Source organism: Bipolaris maydis (genome assembly GCF_028858645.1).
Source record: "Bipolaris maydis strain C4 unplaced genomic scaffold PSV08scaffold_6, whole genome shotgun sequence".
Lineage (NCBI taxonomy): Eukaryota > Fungi > Ascomycota > Dothideomycetes > Pleosporales > Pleosporaceae > Bipolaris > Bipolaris maydis.
This window is the reverse complement of record NW_027093862.1, coordinates 1,568,144-1,588,408: the sequence shown is the minus strand read 5'-3', so window position 1 is coordinate 1,588,408 and position 20,265 is coordinate 1,568,144. Positions and strand designations below refer to the sequence as shown.

Sequence of the window (20,265 nt, the reverse complement as noted above, 5' to 3'; positions counted from 1 at the left end):
TTGACCGCCGCTGAAGCCAAACGCCCACCCCAACCCACAAGAGACAGGCGGCTCCTGAAGTGCAGATTCCCCCCCCACCGAAGTGCATGGTCAATTGTAAACCAGTATAAATTAATCCCGCCCTGCTAACCTAAATGTCGCTGCCACATCCTGTCACCACGCCCACCATGCCGCCGAGCAAAGGTACAACCTGCCCCCCTGGCGCGCGCCTGGCTTTTAGCCCATCGATTTTATTTTTCTGCTAACCACCGACACGTCTGCAGAGACAAAGAAGCATGAGTGTGTCTCTGAGGACGCCCTGCAGCACCTGCGGACGTACAAATACTCGAGCGTCGACAAGTCCTTCATCTCCCGCTACATCCTAAAGCACTACGTACGCTGCGCCATGCATCCCCGCAACCCACAAGACCCGTCTGACTTTAGCGCAGTGGAATGCCTTTGTCGAACTACTGCCGCTCTGGCTCGCCCCGAACCTCGTCACGCTACTCGGCTTCTGCTTCATCCTAGGAAACATTGTGCTGCTCGAGGTGTACATTCCCGATCTCGTCGGGCCTGCGCCCTCATGGGTCTACTACAGCTTCGCCTTTGGCATGTGGATGTAAGCAAACACCATGTTTGCGCGCGCTCAAGCATTGTGCTAATGCTCTTGCAGGTACTCTACCATGGACAACGTTGACGGAAAGCAAGCGCGTCGCACAGGCTCGTCGAGCCCGCTGGGTGAGCTGTTTGAGTATGTGACAATGTAGCCAAACGCGCCAGACCACGTCACTGACTGTGACACATAGCCACGGCATTGATTCTTTGAACTGCACACTGGCAAGCCTCCTGGAGACTGCGGCTGTTGGATACGGCTCGACCAAGATTGGTGCCTTTACCGCCCTTATTCCTGTTCTGCCCATGTTCTTCTCGACGTGGGAGACGTACCACACGCATACCCTGTATCTGGGATACTTTAACGGACCTACGGGTGAGTCTGGATACATGCGCTCTCCTGAACAATTCGCTCACACGGTACAGAGGGCCTGATTCTCGCATGCACCTTTATCTGCCTGTCCGGATACTTCGGCCCGGAAATCTGGTCAACCCCGCTTGCCAACTACTTCCCGTCCTACAAGGCGGAGATTGGCGACATCACGATCAAGGAACTCTGGGTGCCAATTCTTCTCTTCACCTTTTTCGTTGCCCACCTCCCTGAATGCATCCTCAACATTGCGCGTGCGCGCCGAGCCAGGAACCAGCCCGTGCTTCCACTACTCAAGGAATGGACGCCCCTGATTATCTTCGTTGTCTGCACCATGGCTTGGCTGGGATCGCCATACTCAAGCCTCCTCGAGGATAACCACCTGGTTCTCTACTGCCTCACCATGTCGCTAGTCTTTGGACGAATGACGACCAAGATTATCCTGGCGCATCTCACCCACCAGCCGTTCCCGTACTGGACCGTTATGCTGGCGCCCATGATTGGAGGAGCGCTGATTGTCAACCACCCTTACTTTACCATTCCTGGAACCACATTTGGTCCCGTCTCCGCTAGCTTTGAGCTCTGGTACCTCCGGGCATACTTTGTTTTCGCCTTCATTGTCTACGGAAAATGGGCACATCTGGTCATCACGAGCATATGCGACTATCTTGGTATCAAGTGCTTTACCATCCCCGTGAAGCCCAACGAGAAGAACCAGAGGTCCAACGGCGTTGTCGACGGCAAGGGCCGAACCGACTAGACCTGCCCGTGACTGCTTTGACGACACCAGCGAGTAACGATTGGAGCGACGACATGTCATGTATTACCATGCCATCTACATGCTTTGACGTCATCACCTTATCAAGGCCAGACGTCCATTCTTTTTTTTGTTGCTCTCTTTAATGATCCATGTTTTTTTGTTCGAGGTCAGACCCAACTCACGAACTTTCTGGATACACACAAGTGCACCCCCGCGACTTGTTTTTTTGGTTGTTAGATCGTTGTTGTAATGACGGATGGAAGACAAAGGTCAAGCGCTTGGACGTTGACGACCTACCGAATCTTCTTTTCTATCTTTTTTTTAATAATTTCTTTCTTTCTTTTTTGCATAGCGGGGGGGTATTGTAGACGAGTAACTGTTTAATACTTTGATAATGGAAGATGAAAGTCTCAGGACTCGAGCGCATTTTTTGTGGCTCAGCGTACACGAAATACAACGCTACTATTGTTACTGAATCTTGACGGCATGGTCTCCTTTGGTATGTGGTTATCCCTTTCATGCTGAGTCTGCAATGCAACACCACTCCCAATACTTTCTACAAACCAAAGTCTCAACTTCACACTTTGTCTGAGAAATGGCCTCCTCTGGATGATTCAGCTTGACTCCAATCCCGCCATGCAGCAAACAACAAAACAATAAACGCCTGTGCCTCAGGGTTAACCTCTCCCACCGGCATCTGCTGACTCTCCCTCAGCGAATTCACAACAGGCGCCGCAACCCCCGTCCGCACATCAACATGCTCCGCCACGACCCTCATCTTGTCCACCGCCCACTCGATATACTCACCCCCAAGCACCACGCTCTCACCTTCCAAGCCCGCAACCCTAAACACCACCGCAGCCATCAACGCGGTCCCCGCAACGTCAGCAAACGCACTCTCATCATCCAGATAATTGCGCAGCAGGCGCTGTGGATGGGTATCCGCCGCTCTCGCGGCACGCACAATAGCTATAATCATATCACGCAGGTCGCGCTGCTGGGGCTTCGTGTGGGGAGCAAAAGGGGAATTCAGCAGGGTAGCCAGGACACGAGCCATGCCAGCGGCGGCCCAGGCATTACTCGTGGACCACGGGGCGTCATCTTGCTTGACTCTCTCCGTCGTCGGAGAAAGCTGTGGTAGGGGAGAAACGTTGGCAATGTGGCGCCAGGCGCCCGACGGTGTGCCGAGGACCTCGCAGTACAGTTGGCACTGGCGCACGCTTTCACCGAGCAGAAATGCATCGTGCGTGCATGCGCCCGTGTAGGCGAGCATCGGCGGCCCCATGTAGATGAAATCGGACCATAGTGAGGGATAGGCTGAGCGGTGGGATAGCGCGCCGTTTGGGAATCGCGGGGTTTTGTTGAGCAGATGGTCGAGTTGGCGGCGTAGTGCGGTCGAATAGGTGGTTCGGGTGGAAGGGGATAGGGATGGAGAGTGAGCGAGGAGCAGGGCGGGCAGACACAGGGATGCTGGGTCTGCTGATGAGCCTGTTTATTTTTTTTGGTTTGTTTTAATGACTTGTTTGTTTGATAATTTGCGGTTCGTATTTCATCCTCCCACCCCTTTCTCCTTTTCGTGATCGGCTCTTTTTCTTTGGATGGGGGTTTTTTTACGAGAGGTTACAGAGGATGCAAAGAGGGTGGGGGGGCAAAACGCACCGTTGTCTTCGCTGAGCGCTGGGGTATCGGTCCGGATCAGCGGTCTTACATAGCGTAGGGCGTCAATGTCTTCGATCTTCAGTCTTGGCGTTTCGCCGTTTGGAAATGGGTCGGGAGAGAAGACGCTGTAGGATGGGTTGCGGTATTCGAGGAGCGCTTCGAATACTGTGCTGTGTTCCCAGCTATGTGATGCGCTTTCTTGGGCTTTGGATAGCACTTTTTCGATCACGTCTTGTGGTATCATGGTAGGTTGGGGTGTGCTACGGGCGCAAGGGTTGATTGCATCTTGGGTTGTTCAGGCAAGAACATGGTGGGAGTATGATGGGAGTATGATGGGAGCATCAGGGATTCCCGTGCATGACGTCTTGTTGTCGTGTGCTTGCGTCTTCGCTTGCTGCCGCTGACGGGTGGCAGGGTGAGGGGTTGAACGGGTGGCGGTTCTTTTGCGCCGAAGTTGAGCCTCACGTAACCTCCATACATCTGGGGTTACGAATGTACGATGAGAACCGCGACGTCTCTCATTTTCTCCTGCAATTTGTTTCTCCTTGTGTGTGTTTTTATGCGTCCTGGAGGCTGAAAAGGCTGTTTGCAATTCGCTACGTATTGGGGCTAAGATGGTACGAGAACAAGAGCGTGGAGGAAGGTGACTTCGGAAGGGTTGTCGGAAGAAATAACCCATGACATCTCGAAGTGGCAGCTTTCTCCTTTGGCACAAAGGTTGACCAAGCTGGCCCCGGGTGGAATTGCAAATGATGATCCTTCAGGAATGTATCAAGTTGTCCCTTTTTTGTTATATAGTCGCCACTCAACATGTCGGTGTTAGTATAGTACGAGTGAGTGTAGAGGTAACTGCCGGTATATTGGTCTGAATCCCGAGGAGGGCTGACGACGCGATAACATGGGTTGACGTTGGCTCAACGAGGATATAGATTATATTTCTTGATTCCAATTAGGTGCACCACACAGAATGCTGGATGACTCTCCACTACTGTAATCAGGTGCTGTGCTGATCGCTGGATTGCGGCAGTATTATGGGCCCGGGGTACCTACCTGACCCATGTCCGTGTTTGGGGAAACCCAGTGCAGTGGTCATTTCCAGGCCGCAAACAATCTCGTATTGGACAGCATGGGAGGCCTGCCTAGCACTGTAATAGTCGTGCGGAGAAAACAGCCCTATGTCAAAGTTCAGACAGCTGGATAGGTTGATGTCTGGAGGACGGTGGGTCACGCCATGTGTCCATAGCGCTCTAGGGCTGGTGTCTCCACCAGGACCCGCAACGAACATGATGTGAGCCGAGTGGTTGCGCCAGAGAGGCTTTTGGACGAATATTTTTTACGTTTGCAAAACCCAGGGGCGTGAAGAGCAAGAGATAAGGGTATCTTTTCTTGTGGCATGGAATGATAAGGATGCAGACTTCGTGGGTATCCGTTTAAGCGAGCAAAGAGAAAAAAAACCTGCAAGCTGTGATGGTTGCACAAGACGGATGACGCGTAGTCTGACAGGCGGCTCAAGGCGTTGTTGTAGGAGTGCTGCCGAATACTGGCCGTCGCACAATGGCACCGGGGGCCAGTAAGGGCGGTCGAGCTATCCCCGCGATCCCCAGACCAGGCCATGAATCCGCACCCTTCTCCATGAAGCACATGGATGGTCTCCATGTGTGCACACTGCCGGGCAGCATCTGGCAAACCATGGGTGGGGCGCTAGCGGACGCTAGTCTTTCTAGCTCCAGCTAGCGCGTATTCTAGAAGCTTGTCAGGGCTCTGGCTATGGCGAACCTGAGCCTCAACCCCACGGCACGCGCTTTTCTTCGGCTCAGAGCCATCAGCCCTCACTCCGCTCGTCGGGCTGGCCTGGAAAGAGCCCTCGCCCACCATGCCTTGAACCGTGCCCAGCGCCCAGAAAACACAGAGCCGAGAAAATGCGAGACGCACGACCAGGGCGTCATCACGCCAAGCTGGCTCTGTGTGGCATCCTTCACGGCACGCCAAGCTCATTCCCCCGCCTTTTCATCGGTAGTTTGCCATTACCTAACGACAATTGGTTCCCCAGAGTCGCCTAGCTATGCATGCCTCTGCGCCGCCAACGCTACAGGATCGTCCCACACCATGGATGCCCTCTTGGAACCCCGACCTGGGAAAGTAGTACCCCTTCCTCCCGTCTCGGCCCATTTCACCATGTTGGAAATCTCTGCCTGAACAGCTCGTCGCGTGCGCCACCCCGCCTTGTGCTTGTCGCGACGCCGTATCTGGTAGTATATAATAGCCTACCATCTCCCGACTTACACTGGCCAAGTTTGGTACCGACAAGTCTGTTGTTTAACTCCACAACCACTCCGACCATGCCAAACCACTACATGGCCGATGAAAAGCCTGAGTCGGCGGCCCCCTATGGCTACGACGAGAACAATGTCGGCTTCGAGGAACCCATTGTACATGGCGCTGCTACTGTTGGCGGTGAGACGGGTCGGGGAGGAGACACACACCGTGGGTTGAAATCTAGGCATATTCAGTTTCTGTAAGTATGCGCGTGTTCGTCTCGAAAATAAGCTAGATGCTTACGAGCATTCAGTGCCCTTGGTGGTGCCATTGGAACCGGTCTCTTCATCGGATCTGGTTCTATTCTCGCTCTCGTCGGCCCCGCACCTTTGTTCATGGCCTACCTGAGCATGATGCTCGTCGTTTACAACGTCATGAACAACTTGGCCGAAATCGTCACCTATTTGCCAATGCGCGGAATCACGATCCCGTACTTTGTTAAGCGATTCGTCGATCCCAGCTTAGCTTTCGCCGCGGGATGGAATTACTGGTATGCGTACGCTATTCTTGTTGCCGCAGAGGCCACGGCTGGAGCCATTCTCCTCGACTACTGGGAAACTCCTGTTCACAACGCTGTGTGGATCACCATTTTCCTGATTGTGGTCCTCGTCCTCAACATCATTGCCGTCGAGCTCTTTGGAGAAGCAGAGTTCTGGTTTGCCTCTATCAAATTCATAACCATCATCGGCCTCGTTATCCTGGGTTTCGTCATTATGCTTGGTGGAAGTCCAAATGACCAGGGCCGCCTGGGTTTTAGGTACTGGAACAATCCCGGTGCTTTCAAGCCATATATTGTAGATGGAAATGCCGGAAATTTCCTTGCATACTGGACTGCCTTTGTCCGCGCTGGTTTCGCCTTCATCACCTCGCCTGAGCTGATCGCCCTTGCTGCTGGAGAGACCATTGCTCCTCGCCGCAACATCCCCAAGGCTGCAGGCCGCTTCGTTTACCGTTTGGCTATCTTCTATGGTCTTGGATCTTTCATCATCGGCGTCATTGTCCCCTCAGACGATGAACGTCTCCTGAGCGGTAGCTCCAACGCCTCCGCATCCCCCTTTGTCATCGGCATCCAAAGAGCCGGCATCGCAGGATTGAACCACGTCGTCAACGCCGCCGTCCTGACATCTGCCTGGTCCGCCGGCAATGCCTTCCTCTTCTCCGGCTCGCGAGTCCTCTACGGCATGGCCCTCAATGGCGAGGCCCCCAAGATCTTTGGCCGAACCAGCAAAAAAGGCGTCCCATACGTTGCCGTCCTCGCCACCTGGGCAATCGGTCTCCTCGCCTACCTCAACGTCTCAAACACCGGCGCCCAGGTCTTCCTCTGGTTCTCCAACATCTCCACCATCTCCGGCTTCATCGCCTGGATCGTCGTCATGATCACCTACATCCGCTTCCGCAAAGCCATGGTCTTCAACGGCATTCTTCACACCCTGCCTTACCGCACGCCCTTCCAGCCATACCTCACTTACTTCATCCTCTTTGTCGTTTCGCTGCTCACCCTCACCAACGGCTTCCAGGTCTTTGTGCCCGCTGAATGGGACGTTTCCGACTTCCTCGCCGCCTACATTACGCTCCCTATTTTCCTCGCCCTCTACTTGGGCCACAAAATTGCGACCAGGACTCGCTTTGCGATACCTGTGCAGAGCATCGATGTCACGACTGGTGTCAGGGAAATGAATGAGCTATGCAAGGATGATATTTCAGGGGCCCCCGTGCCGAAGAATATCTGGCAGAAGATTTGGTTCTGGCTTGCTTAGAATGGCGGGTCTTTGCCAATTCCTTCTTGTTATATGACGCCTATTATGATGATGACAATATTATACCTGGTAGATATGAATTTACTCAGTAAATCATACATGTTCGATTTGAGCCGCTTCGCCTTGACTTTGATATGCTTTTCTTTGTAAAAAGGATGTTCATGAATCATGATTGACTTTCCATTCCAAGTCGTAAATCTTGCCCTGAGTAGTGAAATGTACATCTCATCTATTGAGAAAATACCACGCCTATACCTCCCATCTATGTCACAAAATCTCACTGGTAATCCAGCCACCCCCTCCCCCCACCTTACACCCCCTCATCACCCCTCAGACCAGCACTCCCCTCCCTTACCACATCTACCTCCACCACCGGCCCACGGTACACTTTCCTCGCCCAAACCACATAATACACAATGCTCATTCCCGCAATCACACTCGTGACCAGCACAGCCCAATTCATATTCTGCACTGTGACTTGCGCGAAGCTAGGCCAAAAACTGAAGAAGAGCACAAAACACAAATAGGCACATGCAAACGCATTGTTTGCGATGCCAAGAGCGGCGGGGAGACGCCAGGGACCCCATACTGCATATGGTCTTGTGGTTTGACTGATCGACGATGAAGGTATGGCGGTGGGGTTTGTAGTGCTGGGTACATGAGAGTGGTCGGGTTGCGAGACGATCCCGCCTGTACAGCGGCGGTAGAGTAGCAAGCTACAAGTAAGGAGGTACGAGGAGAAGAGGCCGGCGATGGCGACAGAGATGATGCCGTTGAAGGCCGTGGTGGAGCCGATGTTGATGAGGGCGAGGAGGCAGGCGGTTATGTTTGTGAAGAGAACGGCGGAGACGGGGATTTGGGTTCTGGAGCTGACCTGTAGTTTGTAAGCTTATCGGCGATCTGGGAACAGCGACAACGAGGGTGTCTACCTTGCTCAATGTTCTCCAACCTGGTAGCCCTTTGTCTCTGGCAAAAGCCCAACAGATGCGAGACGTGGAAGCTGAGAGGCCAACGCCTGCGCCGATGGTTAGAACCATGACTAGTGAAGCCATTACGGCAGCGCCAGATCGCGATTGCACTGCGCGGTGGAAGATGGCCATGAATGGGAACGCGGGGTTTTCAGCGAGGACGGAGGAAAGATCGCCCATACGGAAGAGGACAGTGAGGAGCATGCCGAAACCGAGGGTGCCATTCATAGCAATACCAATCATAATTGAGCGGGGGACGACGACCTGCGCATTTTGGATTTCTTCGGAGAGCTGCGAAAGAGTTAGCAGGTGAGTTGCTGGTGCTGTTTGTTCCTTTGGAATTGGGACCTGAGGTTCGAGAGACTTACATGGATAGGACCGTCACCACCTGATATCCACGTCAGTCAGAATGTGTTCTTCGAGGAGGGAATCGGTGACCAGAGATGAATCAATCAAGAAAAACTCACCGACGAAAGCAAACACGCTCCCCATGATGCCCACACAAAAGCTCAATCCCTGACTCTTCCAGCCTCCCATATTCAAAAACGTTGTAAAAATTTCCTTGGCATCTCCCTGCGGGCCCATTACCAGGAGAGGGATCAAAATGGCAAAGAAGCCAAGGATATGTAAGAATAGCAGTGAACCTTCAAACTTGGGCAACAGCCAGCCGGCTCCCACATTAATGAAGATGCAAAAGGCTATTATAGCCCAATAGAAGAGGGTAACGTGCCAGTTTTGAGGGACATATGACGTGGGTCGACATAGCATGATAAGACCTTGGATCAGTCCACCGGTCAAGAAAGCGCCTGAGCCGAGAGATGCTAGCCAGCCGCAAAGACTGAGCCACCCTATGTTATCATGTATTAATAAACGGTTATCAATTTGCTATGGTGAGTGTAGGACGTACCGGAAACATAGCTCAGTAGTACCTTGGAATTTTGAGGGGCGAGCATAGATACCCAGTGGTATTGGCCACCAGAAGTAGGTGCCCTGTTCAGTTTCAATGAATTCTTCTTATGCTAATTTCAAGTGTGGGAGGAAAGTAGACTTACATTGATACCAACTCACTGAGCACTATGAAAACAGACACGGTGCCGGCCCATACAACAATGTAGCCATAGATGACTCCAGCGGGACCTCCACTATATTTGCTAAGTATTTTTATCGTTATTAAAAAGGCCACGACTCACTTTTGGAAACCGACGAGGAACAAGCTAGGGTAAGAGTCAGCAACGTGGCTCACAGGAGCATAAGACAGAGTAAACACACACTAATGACGCTTCCCATGTGATCAGAACTGTACAGCTAAACCCTAAGATAGACAAGAAGCCAAAACGGCGCTGTGTAACGTCAATTAGCTAAGTGGTGGACCTTTTCTCTAAGGAAACATAGTTTTTCATACACACCTTCAATACAGCCTTTTTACCCAGTCTCGCCAAAGCAAGATCATCTTGCTTATCGGTGGATCCAGTTGACACAACGTCCAGTTCGATGTCACCGTTCTTAGGTGACATAGCGATTGTAGCGCACAGAAAAGGATTAACTCCCAACAAAAGATGGCAACGCAAGGTAGTGGCACAAAGGATGGGGAAGAGAAAAGATGGCAGAAACGTTCCCGGGTAAAAACGAGGGATAAAAATAATAAAGCGCATACATGAAGATCAGCTCGTGCATACAACCACGTAACCGAGCTGTTGAGTTCAGATACTTGCATGATCCCTAGTCTTTATAACCCCCCCTAAGCCCACCAATCGCATTACGCTACTAAATTTCCTGTTCTGGACTACCTGCTAAGAACAAGCTAGGGGGAGCGCGTGTGTCTGCCGTTTTGCCGCCATGCAATGCAATGCAAGACAGCGGTCGCACATACCACAGGGTTACGGCTCGTGGCGCATGGGATCCATGGTCTTGTCTTGCGTTGGTAACGAACGAATTGGTACTAGGACTTCTCGCCTAATCTGTATATCGGCTAGTAGATTTTTGCTTGATATCAATGGCCTGAGGCAGGGAAGGCGCTTGACTCGATTAGCAAAAGCATTAGCTGGTATTGCGGGTGTGCTGCTGGGGTGGTGGCACACCTGGCTTTAAATTCGAACCAACCCTGCAGTCGCGCGCATTCGCCGTTAGGTTCTCGAGTCCATAGTGGGACGCAGTGGTACTGTAACATACTGCGTAACTCTAAAAAAAAGCTAGACGAGCGAGCACAAAGTTTATGAAACTGTGTGCAGGTGCATCATACTAAAACCCGAAGATAACCGTTTGCCGGTTTTTGATGATTGAAATACGTAGGCACAACTGGTGCCAGTGTGCCTGCAGAACACCACGAAGCGGCACCCAATATAAGTTTTGGACGTCCAATTGACCTCTGATGCAGCGAATTGATATGGGGCCTTGAACATTCGCAAGGAGGATTATTCAGTAGATGCCAATCGAAAATCAGTTCAATACCATCATTTTCAGCATTCCACAAAAACAATGGCAAGGACAACAAAATGCGAAAGCAAGTACGGTACCATCCTATGCGCGATGGTGGTGGAACATGCGCAGCGGACGTGAACCAGGTACTGTGCCAGCGAAGAGTGACGCTTTCTGCCCACAATAATGTCAATCTTGCACAAGGCCCGATGGATGAAATCAGACAATTTGCTTGTAAAAAGTGTTCGACAAGAATTCGGATGTCCCACCAGTAGATGCTCTGGTTAGGTGATTCGACCTACTCGTTTGCAAATGGGTCTGTCATTGTGAATCGTTGAGTGAACAGACAATCTGGCAGATGTCCTTATGTCATCCGAGTTCGATGCTTTGACAAAGAATGCCGAACGAGGAAATTGTGGTGGATGCCCGATCAAGAACGGACTGCTGTAACACGTACATGGGGCCTGACGTTTTAGAGCGGAGCCGCACACCAATCAGTTATATCTTGAGAAATGCAGACAGCTGGTAGGCCATTGCACGGCCTTCGTCTCCTCGCACATGCGATGATGCTTTCAACAGTCAGAGGTAGCTCTGCAAGCATGTGACGCGTGTGAATTGATTCAATTCAATCCAAAAGGCGGGCTTGCTGCTTTGCGTTGGATACTCGTGTTGGGACAATTGGGCGGCATGCAGGAGGGAACAAGGGGTAGAGTTTGAGATCGAATGCCGATTGGCGGGTAGCTGCGGCCATGAGTGGCTGACTAGTATGCTGAGGTACCTGACCATATTACGATATAACATTCTACCCTTACCAGATAGAGTTCGGGACGCAGTGGGAGCGTCAAGGCGAGTTCGACTTTGCAAGGACAACGAGAACACCTGTACAGGTAGAATCTGGGTCTTTGATGACTGTGGATGTCTGGTGAACTAGGAAGGGCAGGTAAGTGTTAGCAAATCGGTGTCTGGGATGAACCTAGTATTTCCCCCAGAAATGCTGCTGCAATCGACACTCTGCCTTTCCTGCCCAATCAAGCATGTACAAAAAGACACGACGGAACAGAAGACCGAGTTTGTGAGTGAGGACGGAGCAACAGGTGAGAAATAAGTGCGGGCCTAGAGTTTGCAGGAGTCTAGCCTTCACTGAAAAAGGTCGCAGCGATCGACACATGCAGGAACCTGCCCGATGGAGTAATGGATTCGAAACCGCCCTTTGCAGGCGTGTGGCATGACGGGGCGGCCAAGGCGCAGGAATATGGAACAGGCAGCTCGTTGAAGGTTAGACGTGGGCTGGAGACAGGACAAGGCTCTCGGATGCGGCGCTGGTGGTCCGACACTAACACGGGGCGGCGGCAGACCTTGCAAGCAGCACTGAGTGCATCACGTCATACCGTATCGAGGAAGGCACGACGCCGGTCCATCCTTGCCTTCTTCCCCGCAAACCTCCTCTTGCATCTTCCGACACCACCGCGCAAAATGTTCAGCCTACCGAGAATATCGCTGCCCTCCTTCCTTCGCGGCGGAGAGGGTTCGCATCTCACTGTCAACCTGCCCTCAGTCGAAATCCATGATATCGAAACAGCCGCCGAGAAGCGGCCGCGGACCCTCAAGCATCTGCTCAAGGCAAACCACGCCAACTACGGAATCTTATATCACAACCTCGTATTCCACAACCATGCACCGCACGTATGCTGCTCGCCCAACAAAGCCTGTAGCTGCTAAGCATCTTTCGTAGATCCTAGGATCAGCTTACCTTCTCGGAGGCACTGCCGAGCATCTGAACGACATCTACGAAAAAGAAGCCGAAGAACTGGATCCCTGGCAGGATGCGCCGGGCGAAATCACCAAAGATGATTGGCGCGACTTTTTGGGAAAACCAGAGTACGTTGCTAGTCAGCGTTGTGCTGCTCTGAAATGAGGGTCAACTGCTGACTCTGTGGCCAGGTACCAACGTGCCTTTATCGATTTCTTCGAGGACCAGCTCGTGACCAAAAAGTACAGCGTCGAGCAAGTCCTTGAAGAGTTTTTGTTCCAGGGAAAGGAGCCATTGATCAATGGCATGATCTCTGGCCGTACGTTCAACGCCCATTAGTAACAGTATTTTGCTAAAATCGTATAGTCGCACATCCCCTTATCCACCTTGGATACGCATATGAACTAAATTCCAAAACGGTGGCAATTGAGGCTCTGGCGATGGGCTCTTGCTGCTACAGCCCCCTGCACAAGTACATTGATGACCCAAAATACACCAAGCCTAGCCCTCATAGCGCAACTGGCGCTCACTCTGGCCTGATCGGTCTACTAGACAAGGTCCGCCAAGATAGTCGCTTCGACGGCCTGTATGACGATAGGAGTGGAGACATCACAAAGGTACTGGAGGAGCAAGAAGAAGCACTCTTAGAATACTGGAATGCTTGGGACATCACCAATCCAACCGAACAATTCAGTGCCGCCCAAGAAGTAGGCATGGGGCTTTTGGTGGGCACACCAGCTCCTTCTCATGGAAAGTATGACTTTTTCATTGTACATGTGCTCACAAGCTCGCATGCCATTCGCATCTTACTTCCTTTGATCCCGGCAAAGTACCATGTGAGCCTACTGCGACAATGGTGGCTGTTTGCGCTTGCAGTCTACATTGCTCAGACCCGGCCAGAGATTGATATGGATAAAGCCATTCCGGGTGAAGATAGTAAGAAGAACTGGAAACATGTTGTGGATAAGGCACTGAATGGCCCCCATGCGAAAGATGCGCACTACGTGAAAGGCAAGTCACGACAACCATCAATGCATGCTGTATTTTGACTGACAAAACCAAGCACTGCGGGCTCTGAAGGTGGCAGAAGAGACATGGGGTGCCTCAGACAATGCACCAAGCCATTGGCTTAACGCAGCAGTCAAGTTTGCGGACGAGTTCGAGGGTTGGGGAGGCTTTGGTACGGCTGAAGACGAGGCGAGAACGGGCTAGCCGGAGAAGCAGGAGGCTCAAAGGGAGGAAGAAAGCAGACAAAATTGTACAATAAATATGTGGTTGTTACAGAGGAGTTTGGCCGTACCTCACTGTACCATTTTGGTGCGCAGCGCAGATGTAAGGGATGTAAATTGGACCTTGCAATTTCTATTCGCGGCAGGTATTCAAAGAGCATAGGTTGACTTTAGTAGTATCCGCGTGACCAATAAAAGACTTGCCCCCCTACGAACGACATGGGGGTTAGCGTTCCCGTGTCACCCACAGAGCCTCAAAACGGCTATGGGCGCTAAATGAATTCCTTTACCAGGTGGCTGTCATTTTCCATCAAGCATACTGTACACAAGATGCGCCACGTATGGTAAACGTCTTGAGCTAGCCAAAGTCACTGCCAAATCGATCAAAAAGTGCGGAGTTCATGCGATCAACATACACGGGGAATATTGTTGTGCCTTGCATACTCGCTGTACCCTGCCTCCAGGTATGGAAGATCATATTAAGCGCCTAATCGTGATCTTTAAAGAAACACCGACTTCAAAGCTGGTGGACAGGCTATTGCTGAGACCATCAAGCAAGTTCTCTGGCAGTTTGGTTGGAGCAGCAAGTGCAAAACCGAGCATGTGACAAAGTGTGATGGAACGAAAGATTAGCTTAGTGATGCTGCATTGCTTTCAGCCGCAACTCTGAATCATGAATTTCATGAGTCCTTTCGTCTCTCCAAACTCTACTCAAAGTACGGATATCGACGCCAAGGCGCCAGGCCCAATGTGGTATGCCGGGACCTGTTCTTTCCGCAAGCTATGCAGTGCTATGCGATGTACAGTATATTAGACTGTACATGCAAAGGTATAGGAAATATAGAGTTTTGTGCAGTTTTCTAGTTTGAGACCGCGCTGTGTAGAAGGCGAAAGAGGCGACACGAGTCTTTAGCGCGTCAGCGTCATTGCAGAACTTACGACATCTTCGTGCCAAGTCGGGCTAGACATCATCCCAGCAGCAGAATGCTTCCAGACCAGACGGCTCAGAGACCGTCTGAGAAGCTAAAGAGAAGGCGTGTCATGTATGATTCATTCTTTCGACTCTATGATGCTCTTGCCTCGATTGCTAGTGGGATGTCGAATTGCAAGGGGTGTTACCATGGGGCTGCAGTTTCCTTGCCTACTCTATGCAAAAAACAACAACACATCAACATGTATACAACTCCACACCAAAAAATGCGGGGACAGCATACACATTACGGAATCAGGGACTACACCAGCTGACCTTGATCCTCGGTATTGGGTTGAGTAACTCAAAATGACGAAGATTGTCTTTTGGGTTATACGGGGTATGACACAATTCAGCGGGAGTGACCCACAATTGGAATCATGGAATCGGCGGATTGTACGATCCGGGCATACGGCCTCCACCACGTATCTCTACGACGTATCGCTTAGTATTTGTGCTGCGAGGACACGTCGCCCCGTCGGGCTTGAGCATTGAAAGATGGACGGATGCGGTGTCGAGGGTTCCACTCGTCGCTGAATTTGGTGATCGACGTGTAGGGGAGAATTCTAGTGTTGGCATTGGCAACAGCCATGAGTAAGTTGGGTGCAGGCAGCACAGGGAAGGCGAACCCCATTGCCCATGGCCAGAACATGTCTGGGTCGGAAAGATGGAGAAAGAAGAGACTTCAGCGGGTCCGCGAAACTGGAGAATGCGATCTTTCTGCTAGAGTTGGCGGCATCGATCTTGAAGGAGCACCCCACGACGCGATCGCTAGGAAGCCTTGGCTATGCAGGGGGCGGGATTAGGATCGGCACGCAACAAGCTTTTTGTGTAAACTGGCGGCTTTTTCTCTGAAACTCGTTCGCACGATAAGCAGCGCGTCCCTGAAATCAAAGATAAGAAGAAAGCTCGGAGAATTTGCCTTGGAACCAGGCTGGGCAACGCGGAATGGCCGATTGGACATGGAACGTTGCTGTGCTGGCTTCTCAGGAGACGTCATCAGCTGCTTGCGCACAGAATGTCTGCCCTACCCTATTCTAGATCAAGTCAAGGCGAAGAGTTTTTGAAGACAAAAAAAAGAGCGACTAAAGCAATGTGCAGGACCTGCATACGGATGCTGGGTGACGTCGGTGGCGGGCGCTACGAGGGAGCGCCGCGCAGGCCCCAACGGCGCGGACGACAACTACGGATGTCAAAGAAGAATGCCGTATCTGCATTTGCAAAAGACACAGGATGACGGCGTCTTGGTGCACCGAGGCGAAGGTGATCGAGCCCTTGGCCCATGTCTGGTTGGTGCACCGTTGTCTTTGCAGACCCTCTCATTCCCAGAACCCCGTCCCAACAGACATTCTAGATGGTACCGCGAGACCCACCGGCGACTTTGCCATGGCCACACACACGTCCGCCGACCCTTTGCGACCCAGTTTTCCTGCCCACCACAAGGTTGGCATTGGAATGCTAACGAAGCAGAGATCGCTATGTCCCCAAAAATAATCGCTGCCCCAGCGCTGCCTCGCCCTGCTCCTTTACTATGTAACCCCAAGGCGAGCTCCACCCAACCGATACATACATCCGCTGCTGCCACCCGTTGTCCTATCCTGCTTTTCTCTAATTTCTTCTCCTTCGCTTCCACCCTCAACTGACCCTTGCAGCACGCCGCTCAATTCACCTCAGTCACTCGCTAGAACTACTAACGAGACACGCTCCTGACGTCACGCCACTCGGTTTCACTAGTTCACCCTTTCACCTAGGACCAGCCGAATAGCAACTCCGAGCCATTGATTGCCCTTGAGCCCTGAAAGGAAAAAGCAAACGCTCGTTGCAGGGCCTGACGTGAGCTGCCATATTACCCTGATCCTTTTAACAAGGGCTATCGCGGTCTCCTATCGCGCGTCGATCATCATCCACGACGGCTACGGGTCCGATTGTGCTTATTCGCTATGACGACCCCAATTGTCGAGCGGCCTGAGCCGACATACAACATGGACAACAATACACCATACGATCACCAGCGGTCTTCCGACGAGGACGGCACAGTTTTTGGGGACGACCACCACCACCAACCACATCTGAACACTAACGCACGACCGTTACATAACCGATCGCAGTCTGGCGCACACCTTACTGTCGACACCGAACCAGACATAGCATCCATGAGGGGCGTGCAATCACCTACACAAACTCGTGAGCAAGCGAGCAGGCTCAATGATGACCTCGCCGTGCTTGCAATCGAGCAAGGCCTCGACGAGAAAGAAGCCCTCATGCGGAATCAGTCCACAAACCGGTCCATGACACGGGTGCGATCTCGCCGCGACGACCTTGTCGACGACTTTGATGCGGCTACAAACCCATTACACGAGCAGGCTGCTCGCTACAAGCCACCAGAGAACCCTAACACCAGCTTCTCCAAGTTCTTCAAAAAGGTCCACAACTCGTCATGGCTTGTCCGCTACTTTACCTACATTACGCCCATGGTGCTGCTGATTCTGATCCCTCTGCTCCTCGGAGCTTTTGCCTTCAAGGAGGCTAATGTGGGTGGGGTTAAGCTGGTTTGGTTCTCTATATGGCTCATGATTGTCTGGTTGACACTGTGGGCTGGCAGAGTAAGCTTTGTTCTGCATTCATTCCATCCTCACACGCTGACATCTATTGCAGGTCTTTGCTAAGCTACTTCCCTGGCCAATCGGTCTAGTATCCAGTCTCTTCACCAATAACAGCAAGAAATGGAGGGACATGGGCAAGCAGCTTGAACTGCCTGCCACCCTCTTCTTCTGGTGGCTGGCCATTGAAATCTCTTTTCTCCCGACCATGACCAACCACCATCTCGACGGAAACAAGACGACCAAAGACTGGGAACGCGATATGAACAAAGTGCTTGTTTCTTTCTTTGTCGGCTTTGTCCTCAACTTCATCGAGAAGATCATTATCCAGCTCATTGCCATCAGCTTCCATCTCCGAACCTACCAGGACAGGATTGAACTGAACAAGTTCCAAATTGGCAGTCTTACCAAGCTGTACAAATTCTCAAAGGAGAAGATTGCCATGGAAGACTCGGAGTTTGAGCAGAGCGAGGAAACCCAGAAATCTGGCGCCCGCACTCCTGGTCAAGTGTTGACCGAAGCTCAGAGGAACATCAAGGTTGGCTTCAGCAAGTTTGGTGACATTGCCGGTAAGGTTGCTGGAGACTTCACTGGTCGACAAGTGACCAACAGCGGCCATCCCCACCAGGTTGTACTGCAGCTCATTAGTACTACGAGTGGCGCCCAAGTATTAGCCCGCCGCTTGTACCGCACTTTTGCACGACCTGAAACTGAAACTGTGCACTCCGAGGATCTCAACAATGCCTTTGACAGCGACGAGGAGGCCACAGCCGCGTTTTCCATGTTTGATAAGGACATGAACGGTGATATTTCAATGGAAGAACTCGAGGCTGTTTGCGTGGAGATTGGCCGTGAGCGCAAGTCCATTACTGCTTCTCTCAAGGATCTCGATAGCGTTGTCTCCAAGCTGGACGATGTCTTCGTCTTCATTGTGGTCATCATTACCATCATTGTCTTCATCTCGCTCATTTCGACTTCGGCTGCCGGTGTACTTACGTCTGCTGGTTCGGCTCTTCTTGCTTTGTCCTGGCTCTTTTCCGCTACTGCTCAGGAGTTCCTACAGTCGTGTATCTTCGTCTTCGTCAAGCACCCTTACGATGTTGGTGATCGTGTCACTGTCTACGGTAACACGGGTGATCTCGGTCGCGGTGACGACTACTTTGTCAAGGAAATCGCCCTCTTCTACACGGAGTTCAAGAAGATGCAAGGTCACATTGTCCAAGCGCCCAACAGCTACCTCAACACGCTCTTTATCCTTAACCACCGTCGTTCTGGAGCACTCGCCGAGGCCATCCCTATCATTATCAAGTTTGGTACCACCTTGGAGCAGATCGAGCGTCTCCGCAACGTTCTCCTCGAATTCGTCACATCTGAGAAGCGTGAATACCAGACTAACATCCTTACTGAGCTCCGCGCTGTACAAGAAGTCCACTGGCTCGAGCTCAACGTCGTCTTCTTCTACAAGTCTAACTGGCAAAACGAATTGCTCAGGTTGCAGCGTCGCAACAAGTTCATCTGTGCGCTTACCATGGCTATCCAGGAGTGCGAAATCGAAGGCCCCCGCATGCGCTACCCCGGTCAGAAGGAGTCGTTCCCCGTCTATCTTCAAAACCTGCAGAACCCTGCTACGCCTGGTGTTGGCATCAATGGCACACCCGATCAGCCCAACGGTCACATTCGCAACGAGCCTCAGGACCAGCCTTTTGTAGCACCCGCTTCAGAAGGTGCTACCGACAGCGCCCCTCCCACATCTGCAGGCACTGGTCCCACCCGCCGCACCTCCATCCTCCGTCAACCAGGTACACGAGCAGCTCCGGAAACACTCTCGGCAATGGGCCGCCGCGTCGACTTCTCCCTCGGCATGAAATCCATCGGGCTCGACGACCCCAGTGGCGACGTCCTCGAAGACCGCGAAATGGAATCTCGCACCCGCGCCACCGTCGTCCGCGTCACCTCCCCTGGCCACAGCCTTGAGCGCAACGGTCGCGGCTCCCAAGAAAGCGGCCGTAGCACTAGTCTCCAGCGCGTAGGCACAAACGCCTCGTCCACCATGCGCGAGCGTACCCACCGCAACCGCTTCTTCTCCCGCAATCGCCATGGCAACGACGAGGAAGCCGCCATGGCCGATATCCCTGAAGCGACCGATTACGATACTCCGCCTCGCACCAACACGCTCGATCCACGATCCGGTCTCGTTTCTTCAACCGCCGTGCGGGACGCTGCGTCCCTCTCGGAAACCCACTTGCGACCGGTACATAGCATAGATGCACCTGGTGCATCAGGTGCGCTCCCACCTAGCACCGCGGATTCAGAACGCACGTTTGGTCTACCCGCGAGGTCGCGTACTGATGGATTTGAAATGAGACGGTTCCATTAAGCCCCCCCCCCCTCCCCTCGTTTACCCGCTTTCCTTTTTTCCCCACAATTCCCCGGGGGAAAAGTAGAAGTAGAAAGGACACCTCCTTTTTTTTTATTTAATTCTTATCTTTTCATGTACATTCACACATTCATCACCTTTTTCTTTTCTTTTTCTTTTTTTTCTCGTCCGAGATTGCGAGATTTATATCGTATTAGATTGTCATATTCTACCTCTTACTGGTTTGAGCAGGGGAAGCCATTGAAGGGGAACCATGAAACAAGAAACTATTCGTTTGAACAAAATGACCATGTTTGGTGGTGTTTTTTTTTTTCGTGGAAATTGACAAGGGCATCAAAGCGTCGGTATCAGTTGTTTAGTAGAGCCAAGAGGCAGCGCGCCAGGCTTTTTTTTCTTCTTCTATCATCATTATACCATCTTCCGTGCCTAGTCTTGTGGACTGGTATCGCTGGAAGATAACCTATAGATTTTATTGACTATTGAACTTGCCATCTTTCTGCTGC

General features: G+C 51.9%; 6 protein-coding genes across 6 annotated transcripts; 4 read left to right on the top strand and 2 right to left on the bottom strand.

Annotated features, from left to right (window-relative positions):
* The first annotated feature begins 12 nt into the window (after nucleotides 1-12).
* Nucleotides 13-2,191, top strand: PSV08DRAFT_295663 (CDP-alcohol phosphatidyltransferase-domain-containing protein). Its single transcript, XM_014226211.2, has 6 exons — nucleotides 13-183; nucleotides 264-373; nucleotides 429-598; nucleotides 653-730; nucleotides 786-967; nucleotides 1,018-2,191. The coding sequence occupies exons 1-6, from the start codon at nucleotides 135-137 to the stop codon at nucleotides 1,719-1,721; spliced, it is 1,293 nt and encodes a 430-aa protein (XP_014081686.2). The 5' UTR covers nucleotides 13-134; the 3' UTR covers nucleotides 1,722-2,191.
* PSV08DRAFT_222672 (uncharacterized protein) lies at nucleotides 2,156-3,624 on the bottom strand (the record flags this gene model as incomplete). Its single annotated transcript, XM_014226210.1, has 2 exons — nucleotides 2,156-3,209; nucleotides 3,381-3,624. The coding sequence occupies 2 exons, from the start codon at nucleotides 3,622-3,624 to the stop codon at nucleotides 2,299-2,301; spliced, it is 1,155 nt and encodes a 384-aa protein (XP_014081685.1). The 3' UTR covers nucleotides 2,156-2,298.
* A 2,046-nt stretch (nucleotides 3,625-5,670) lies between these two features.
* On the top strand, nucleotides 5,671-7,563 carry PSV08DRAFT_222668 (amino acid permease/ SLC12A domain-containing protein). Its single transcript, XM_014226209.2, has 2 exons — nucleotides 5,671-5,895; nucleotides 5,950-7,563. The coding sequence occupies exons 1-2, from the start codon at nucleotides 5,720-5,722 to the stop codon at nucleotides 7,451-7,453; spliced, it is 1,680 nt and encodes a 559-aa protein (XP_014081684.1). The 5' UTR covers nucleotides 5,671-5,719; the 3' UTR covers nucleotides 7,454-7,563.
* A 200-nt stretch (nucleotides 7,564-7,763) lies between these two features.
* On the bottom strand, nucleotides 7,764-10,015 carry PSV08DRAFT_389902 (amino acid/polyamine transporter I; the record flags this gene model as incomplete). Its single annotated transcript, XM_014226208.2, has 9 exons — nucleotides 9,828-10,015; nucleotides 9,691-9,761; nucleotides 9,612-9,635; nucleotides 9,474-9,563; nucleotides 9,329-9,411; nucleotides 8,889-9,269; nucleotides 8,790-8,809; nucleotides 8,383-8,712; nucleotides 7,764-8,327 (listed from the first exon to the last, which is right to left on the bottom strand). Exons 1-9 carry the CDS (start codon nucleotides 9,933-9,935, stop codon nucleotides 7,764-7,766), a joined length of 1,671 nt encoding a protein of 556 aa, XP_014081683.1. The 5' UTR covers nucleotides 9,936-10,015.
* A 2,281-nt stretch (nucleotides 10,016-12,296) lies between these two features.
* Nucleotides 12,297-13,988, top strand: PSV08DRAFT_361989 (uncharacterized protein). Its single transcript, XM_066093019.1, has 5 exons — nucleotides 12,297-12,519; nucleotides 12,569-12,714; nucleotides 12,778-12,905; nucleotides 12,953-13,597; nucleotides 13,650-13,988. The coding sequence occupies exons 1-5, from the start codon at nucleotides 12,310-12,312 to the stop codon at nucleotides 13,796-13,798; spliced, it is 1,278 nt and encodes a 425-aa protein (XP_065949253.1). The 5' UTR covers nucleotides 12,297-12,309; the 3' UTR covers nucleotides 13,799-13,988.
* Nucleotides 13,989-16,767: 2,779 nt separating this feature from the next.
* PSV08DRAFT_222659 (Mechanosensitive ion channel-domain-containing protein) lies at nucleotides 16,768-20,113 on the top strand (the record flags this gene model as incomplete). Its single annotated transcript, XM_014226206.2, has 2 exons — nucleotides 16,768-17,388; nucleotides 17,441-20,113. 2 exons carry the CDS (start codon nucleotides 16,768-16,770, stop codon nucleotides 19,760-19,762), a joined length of 2,943 nt encoding a protein of 980 aa, XP_014081681.1. The 3' UTR covers nucleotides 19,763-20,113.
* Between the last annotated feature and the right edge of the window lie 152 nt (nucleotides 20,114-20,265).

Bases quoted from the DNA above. Each gene is read 5' to 3' on its own strand.
- PSV08DRAFT_295663 (XM_014226211.2), top strand. From the start codon at position 135: ATGTCGCTGCCACATCCTGTCACCACGCCCACCATGCCGCCGAGCAAA. The intron at 374-428 runs GTACGCTGCGCC...ACTTTAGCGCAG, and splicing joins GCTACATCCTAAAGCACTAC to TGGAATGCCTTTGTCGAACT. The intron at 731-785 runs GTATGTGACAAT...TGTGACACATAG, and splicing joins CCGCTGGGTGAGCTGTTTGA to CCACGGCATTGATTCTTTGA.
- PSV08DRAFT_222668 (XM_014226209.2), top strand. From the start codon at position 5,720: ATGCCAAACCACTACATGGCCGATGAAAAGCCTGAGTCGGCGGCCCCC. The intron at 5,896-5,949 runs GTAAGTATGCGC...ACGAGCATTCAG, and splicing joins TCTAGGCATATTCAGTTTCT to TGCCCTTGGTGGTGCCATTG.
- PSV08DRAFT_361989 (XM_066093019.1), top strand. From the start codon at position 12,310: ATGTTCAGCCTACCGAGAATATCGCTGCCCTCCTTCCTTCGCGGCGGA. The intron at 12,715-12,777 runs GTACGTTGCTAG...CTCTGTGGCCAG, and splicing joins GACTTTTTGGGAAAACCAGA to GTACCAACGTGCCTTTATCG. The intron at 13,598-13,649 runs GCAAGTCACGAC...GACAAAACCAAG, and splicing joins AGATGCGCACTACGTGAAAG to CACTGCGGGCTCTGAAGGTG.